Source organism: Octopus bimaculoides, chromosome 27 (genome assembly GCF_001194135.2).
Source record: "Octopus bimaculoides isolate UCB-OBI-ISO-001 chromosome 27, ASM119413v2, whole genome shotgun sequence".
Taxonomy (NCBI): Eukaryota; Metazoa; Mollusca; class Cephalopoda; order Octopoda; family Octopodidae; genus Octopus; species Octopus bimaculoides.
This window is the reverse complement of record NC_069007.1, coordinates 8,741,959-8,749,828: the sequence shown is the minus strand read 5'-3', so window position 1 is coordinate 8,749,828 and position 7,870 is coordinate 8,741,959. Positions and strand designations below refer to the sequence as shown.

The 7,870-nt window shown below is 42.4% G+C and overlaps 1 protein-coding gene across 1 annotated transcript in view; it reads left to right on the top strand.

Annotated features, from left to right (window-relative positions):
• LOC106868915 (deleted in lung and esophageal cancer protein 1 homolog) overlaps window positions 1-7,870 on the top strand; it is a 52,491-nt gene that overhangs the window by 15,114 nt on the left and 29,507 nt on the right. Inside the window, exons 7-9 of the mRNA XM_052977127.1 lie at window positions 3,629-3,716; window positions 5,094-5,267; window positions 7,564-7,697. Of these exons, the coding sequence (XP_052833087.1) occupies window positions 3,629-3,716; window positions 5,094-5,267; window positions 7,564-7,697 (396 nt within the window). The remainder of the gene's footprint in view (window positions 1-3,628; window positions 3,717-5,093; window positions 5,268-7,563; window positions 7,698-7,870) is intronic.

Genomic DNA, 7,870 nt, shown 5'->3' with positions numbered 1-7,870 from the left:
GACCTCGGCGGAATTTGAACTCAGAACGTAGTGGCAGATGAAATACCGCCAAGCATTTCGCCCGGCATGCTAACGTCTCTGCCAGCTCACCGCCTAATTTAAATGTGTGGCATTTGATGGTTGTTGTATTGGGTGCGCTACCATACCCAATGCCACCAATTTCCAAGCAGGGGTACAACAAAAGTTTTCCATTAAGATTTGTGATTAAATTAATGAGTAAGGTTAATATTTATAATGAATTTACCATTTTCAAAGGGTCTGCACTGCATGCCTAGTGCACCCGGAATATGCACTCCTAACATTAACTCTGTTATAAGTCACGGGGTCAAGGTAGGAAATATAGCTAATAAAAAAAAGAAAACAGTGACACATTGGATGATATGGTCCTAGATACCCTATGACTGAATAAAAAATGAGATGATTACAGCTGGAATGTCTTTGATCAGGGGTCTGCTCAATCAGGGCTGACCTTGGATTACAAGAAGGGATGTCACATTTGATTAGCATTTCTCAACCAGGGTTACTCAGAACCCTGGGGTTCCACAAAAGGTTCCTAGGGCTTTCATGAGAAAGAGTTAGATAAGCTAAGGCTAACTTCATGATTGTAATATTACTATACATGCACAACATATTGTTTGTTATTGTAATATTGTAATATAGACATCATCTTATCAAAAAAATATAACAACCATTGGGAATATATTTAGTGATGTCTGTAATTTATGGACACCCTGTATATAACATCATCATTTAACGTCCGCTTTCCATGCTAGCATGGGTTGGACAATTTGACTGAGGACTGGTGAAACCAGATGGCTACACCAGGCTCCAATCTGATCTGGCAGAGATTCTACAGCTGGATGCCCTTCCTAACGCCAACCACTCCGAGAGTGTAGGGGGTGCTTTTACGTGCCACTGGCATGGAAGCCAGTCAGGCGGTACTGGCAACGGCCATTCAAGGGTAATTAGAAATATTAGAAATTTCTACTACCAGTGGCCTAGCATGTAAAATTTTAGTCAATAGACTATATATTATTCATATAAATACAGTGTACATTTAAACACATAAGAGGCATCCATCATATGGATTCCTTGCATGCTAGAAATAACAGTTAAATTCCATACCACTATTTAGGGATAAAACTTCGAAGGGAATGAAAAATAAAAACAATTACCATCTAATTATTGATACCTTTTTCTGGATAATTTTCGAATTGAAAAGCTGGCATTTTTATTTAATGCCGACAAGGAGTTGCGCTTGCGTGGTAGATTAAAAAAATTAGAATGTATAAGCACGGGGCATATACTGGATTGCCTTGTGTATATATGTTTAATCTAAGGTGTACCTGCTGAAGAAGACTTCGCCTTGCAAATTATTTTATTTGCTAGAATAAGTGTCCAGGAGTTAAATGGTAAATGTTTTTACTTTTCATTCCCTTCGAAGTTTTACCCCTAAATACTGGTTTGTATATATATATCATCGTCGTCGTTTAACGTCCGCTTTCCATGCTAGCATGGGTTGGACGATTTGACTGAGGACTGGTGAAACCAGATGGCTACACCAGGCTCCAATCTGATTTGGCAGAGTTTCTACAGCTGGATGCCCTTCCTAACGCCAACCACTCAGAGAGTGTAGTGGGTGTTTTTACGTGTCACCCGCACAAAGGCCAGTCAGGCGGTACTGGCAACGGCCACGCTCACCTCGCTCGAAAAACCTCATGTGTCACCCGCACAAAAGCCAGTCCAGGGGCACCAGCAACGATCTCGCTCGAAAATCCTACAACGGCCCCGCACAAGAGCCAGTTATGGGGCACCGGCAACGATCTCGCTCAAAGAAATTTCAAGTGTCACCCGTACAAGAGCCAGCTCAGGGGCACCGGCAACGATCTCGCTCGAAAGAATTCATGTGTCACCCGCACATGAGCCAGTCCAGGAGCACTGGCAACGATCTCACTCGAAAATCCTACGACGGCCCCGATCTCTCTCGAAACATTTCATGTGTCACCCGCACAAGAGCCAGTCCAGGGGTACTGGCAACGATCCCGCTCGGAAGATTTCATGTGTATATATGACACGTAAAAGCACCCACTACACTCTCTGAGTGGTTGGCGTTAGGAAGGGCATCCAGCTGTAGAAACTCTGCCAAATCAGACTGGAGCCTGGTGTTGCCATCCGGTTTCACCAGTCCTCAGTCAAATCGTCCAACCCATGCTAGCATGGAAAGCGGACGTTAAACGATGATGATGATGATGATGATATATTTATACTCACGCTATGCAGCTTGCCCGAGGGTGTTTATACATCCATATCTGTTAACAGTTATTTTTAATACTTTTCTCACTGGATTTGTATGTTCATTTCTCTTTTTGCCATCTGTGATTTTATTTTTAATCTTCAACATAAATGAAGATATTTCCTCCGTCTGGCTGCTTATCTTTCTACAAAACAAGAAGTTACATTGCAGAACTTTTATTTTAATGAGTTTTAAAGATATTTATCAGCCGACGAGATACATCTGCTCCGCCAGATGCTCCTGGACCAGTTATTGAGTGCACCACCCAAGAGGGATCAATGGTAGATGCGTTGAAGCAATTGTCGTGATTAATGATGAATTCTCGTATATTCCATCTTCCGTCTTTCATTTGCCAAATACTTAACGATCTCTGTGAAAGTGACTGTGCTTTACCAGTAAGCTACCAGGTGTAGACCATTCGTGCGTGAGAAGACCCGGCAAGCCAAGTGAGACCATAATCCATGGCCTTTGCCAGGGGTGTAACCAGCCCACTTATGCGTACCTTTCCTTCATTGGACACTAAACTTTGCTTGCGAAGACCTGTTGAGGCAAGTGAAATCGAAATTGAACCAAATCCGATGACTGGCACCCATGCCAGTCGAGCGCTAACAGCACCATCTGAGCGTGATCGTTGCCAGAGCAACTGTCTGGCTTCCGTGCCGGTGGCACATAAAAAGCACCATTTGAGCTTGATCGTTACCAGAGTCGCCTTACTGGCACTTGTGCCGGTGGCACGTGAAAAAGCATTCAAGCAAGGTCGTTGCCAGTGCAGCTGGACTGGCTCCTGTGCAGGTAGCATGTACAAAACACCATTTGAGCGTGGCCATTGCCAGTACCGCCTGACTAGCACTCATGCTGGTGGCACTTAAAAGCACCCACTACACTCTTGGAGCGGTTGGCGTTAGGAAGGGCATCCAGCTGTAGAAACTCTGCCAGATCAGACTGGAGCCTGGTGCAGCCATCTGGTTCGCCAGTCCTTAGTCAAGTCGTCCAACCCATGCTAGCATGGAAGGCAGACGTTAAACGATGATGATGATGATGATGATGATATATATGATATTTCTTACGTGAATTATGATGAAAAAATACGAGAAAGATATGGTATATAATTTTTTTTTGTGCAGGGATTCCTTGAGATATGTAATTAATTTGAAGGGTTACACAAGGGTAAAAAAAGGTTGAGAAACAGTGCATTAGATGATGTAGACTTAGGTACACTGTGCCTGAATAAGACTAGCCTGGTTACAATTAGAGATATTTCGATGAGAGGCCTGCTCCTTTAGGGCTGAACCACAACAGTAACTGCAGTCTGGTGTTCTTTGTGTCTTTTAATAGGCCAAACTAGAACTGAAGAATGTATCGTCTGTTCTCCGGCCGTGTCGAGTGATTCCACCAGCAACCAAATACTTTTTAGTTGGACTCGGTGAGTTGCAGAGGAACACTTCCAACCCTGTTTTGCTTCTTCTTTTACCAGCTTCAATTTCTGTGTGTGTGTGTGTGTGTGTGTGTGTGTGTGTGTGTGTGTGTGTGCATGTGTGCGTGTGTGTGTGTGTGTGTTTGTGTACATGTGCTTATTTATGTATGTGCGTGCTTGTGTTTGTCTGTGCATGTGTGCGTGTGCATGCGTGTGTGTGTGTGTGTTTGTGTGTGTGTTGTGTATGTGTTTGTGTGTGTGTGTTGTGTGTACTTGTGTGCCTGTGCTTGTGCGTGTGTCTGCTTGTGTTTGTGTGTGTGTGTGCATGTGTGTGTGTGTGCACATGCTTGTGTGTGTGCTTGTGTCTGTCTGCGTATGTGGGTTGTTGCTTAAGCCTCCATATCAAAGTCGAGTGAGTAAATGCATGAGTCATTCCAGCCATGACCATCAACATCTATTCATAGTCATCAGAACCGTTACATCATCTTATGCGTCCCTTTCCTTCATTATCTTAAGGAGATTTCGCTGCTATTTCCTACTGACGATGTATCCACACAGTGGTGGGCAAACCCCAGGCCAGACTCATAAGTGATGATGATTGACAATAGCAGCTATCATCACCCTCATCATTTCACATCCATGTTCCATGCTGGCATGAGTCGGATGGTTTAACAGGATCCGGTGGGCCCAATGACTGCGCCGTGCTCCAGTGTCGGCGTTGCCATGGTTTCTATGGCCCTGATGCCCATGGATGCCCCTTTCTAATGCTGCTCAGTGATGTTGGTAATTGATTGTGGAAGGGATGAGGGTGGGGACAATGGTGGCAGTATGATGTCGATGCTGCCACTGGCCATTGTGATTTTGACAGTGATGGTTGTGATGATGGTGATGATGATGTTGAGGATGTTGACGATGGTGGTGGTGGTGGTTGAGATACTGATAACAGTGCTAATCAAGTTGCTACTGCTGCTGCTGTGGCTAATGTTGGTTGCAATGTTCATGACTGTGATGATGATGATGATGTTGATGATGACAATAATGATGATGATTGTGCTCATAAGTGATGGTGATGATTAAAATGTTCATGACGGTGAGAATGATGGTTGTAGTCTTCATGAGACTGATGATGACGATGATGATGATTAATGATGATGATGACTAAAATGTCCATGACTGATGAAGATGATGATGAAGGTGACGACAGTGGTGGTGATGATGATGATGATGATTAAAATGTTCGTGACTGATGGTGATGATGATGGCAATGATGATGATGATGATGATTTTAAATATTCATGACAGTGATGATGATGATGATAATTGGTGGTGATGCTGATGGTGATGGTCATGATGATGATGGTGATGATGATGATGATTCTGTTTCAGGCCAATTTCCTAACGAACAAGGTCTGGTGGCGCCAGGGATGAGCTGTCTCTACACAATACGTTTTGCCCCCGACACCCTCGGCTCCTTCAAAGATGAACTGGAAGTGGTGACGCAATCTTCAACAAGCATCATAGTGCCACTCCTGGCCAAGAGACCACACCCCATTTTAACTCGTTAGTAACGATTAATTGTTTTTTTTATCCATCTTCTAATTGTTTGTTTTAAAGTTATTGTTTTTGTTGTTACATTCTGTGTAGTCTGGTGGTTACTATGGAAACTACCGTTTTTGATGGGATAAAAGACACAAGTATGTGTGACGTATGTGACACACCCTAATTTCAGAAGGGCATATTCAGGGGAAAAAAAGGGATAGACAAAATGGAATAAGCAGAACAAGAAGAGACACTTGGGATAGAGAGTTACGGAAGAGGTCACAGAAGGTGTGACGAAAGAAATTTGATATAGAAACTATAATAATAATAATAATAATAATAATTCTTTCTTTCTTTCATTTGTTTCAGTCATTTGACTGTGGCCATGCTGGTGCAACGCCTTTAGTCGAACAAATCGATCCCAGCACTTAATCTTTGGAAGCCTAGTACTTATTCTATTGGTCTCTTTTGCTGAACCACTAAGTTACGGGGACATAAACACACCAACATTGGTTGTCAAGCACAGACATGCAAACATACACACACACACACACACATATATGACGGGCTTCTTTCAGTGTCCGTCTACCAAATCCACTCACAAGGCTTTGGTCGGCCCGAGGCTATAACAGAAGACACTTGCCCTGGAACCATGTGGTTGATAAGCAAGCTTCTTACCACCCAGCCACTTCTGTGCCTAAACCACTCTCTTTTGGTTTAGTGTCAGTATAACACCTGCCAGAACAAAAACATCATGGAAAACAATAATAATGTTTCAGTAAATGTTATTAATATTATTATTATTATTATTGTTGTTGCTGTTGTTGTTGTTGTTGCTTTTGCACAGCTTCTAACGCTGGAGATGTACTATAATTCCAGCTGCTCACTACCAGTGAACTAAGGTAACACCCCTTATTCTTTGAGCACCATCCGGAGTATTCAAGCAGTGCTGTTTTCTGCAAGTGCTCCACCCTTATTGCAGCCCCTATTTGTTCCACGTACTTCTCAAGATTTTTACTCACTGTTCCCAGGGCTCCGACAATTATTATTATTAATATTATTATTTTATGTTTGACTTTTGTTTTGCATTTGTACAAGTTGGCTCCAAGTCTCACCCAGAGACCTCAAGAGACAACAAGTTAGAAGTTCATGTAGGTGTTATGCCTAGGGTACCATATATTTGGATTTGTACAGTTTTGTTCAAGTGAATTATTATTATTATTATTATTATTATTATTATTATTATCATCATTATTATCAAGGCAGTGAGCTGGCTGAATTGTTAGCATGATGGGCAAAATGCTTAGTAGCATTTCATCCGTCTTTACCTTCTGGGTTCAAGTTCCGTCATGGCTGACTTTCCCTTTCATTCTTTCAGGGTCAGTAAAATTAGTACTAGTCAAGCATTGGGGTTAATCTAATTGACTGGCCCCCTCGACCCAAAATTTCTGGCCTTGTGCCTGTGGTAGAAAGGATTATTATTATTATTAAGGCAGTGAGCCGGCAGATTCATTACCACGTTGGTCAAAATGGTTCATGGCATCTTGTACATCTTTACGATCTGAGATCAAATTCTACCCAGGGGTAAACTTTGCCTTTCATCCTTTTGAGGTTGATAAATTAAGTACCAGTGGAGTACTGGGGTTGATGTAATAATCTTAAACCCTCCCCCAAAATTTCAAGCCTTGTGCCTATAGTAGAAAGGATTATTATTATTATGGTGTCACACTACGTAGAAGAGACCATCTGGATTAAAATTGGCCTTTAGTACTGAGCATCAGGGACAAAGTTAGTTTATGGGTAGCTCAGCTTCACACATAGGACCCAGGATGATTTTTTTACCTATTTTTTTGTGAAACATTCTCTCAAACCATATTTCTGTTCCATAAATTTCATCAACAAAAATCTCAAAAGTGATTACCAGTCCCTGGGTCAATACTATTGAATAAACTCGCTGCTAGTGCCACTGGACTGACTCCTGTGCAGGTGGCACGTAAAAAACACCATTTGAGTGTGACTGTTGCCAGTACCGCCTGACTGGCCCTCGTGCCGGTGGTAATTAAAAGCACCCACTACACTCTCGGAGTGGTTGGCGTTAGGAAGGGCATCCAGCTGTAGAAACTCTGCCAAATCAGATTGGAGCCTGGTGCAGCCATCTGGTTCGCCAGTTTTCAGTCAAATCGTCCAACCCATGCTAGCATGGAAGGTGGACGTTAAACGATGATAATGATGATGATGGTGCCCTAGCATGGCCAGGATTCGATAACTGAAACCAGTCAAAATTGTCGTGTGTATTTGATGATTTCTTTATTTTCAGTTCCGTCTGTCCTGGACATTGGTTTCTGTCTTATTGGCTGCAAACTGGTCACCCATGTGGTTATAAAGAATATTGGAGGAAGTGGATGCTTTTGTATGATGCCAGCTGATTTGTGGAATACAACTGCATTCAAGGTGAGCTATGTTCTTTTAACTGTATATCAACTCCATTCCTTGACTCTTGTATTCTTATTTGCTATTCCAGCAACCCTGGTCACCTACTGTGAAATATAAAATGAACTTTTTTCAGTTTATCATACTTTGATATGAAAATCTCTATAATCTGTAGGCGCAGGAGTGGCTGTGTG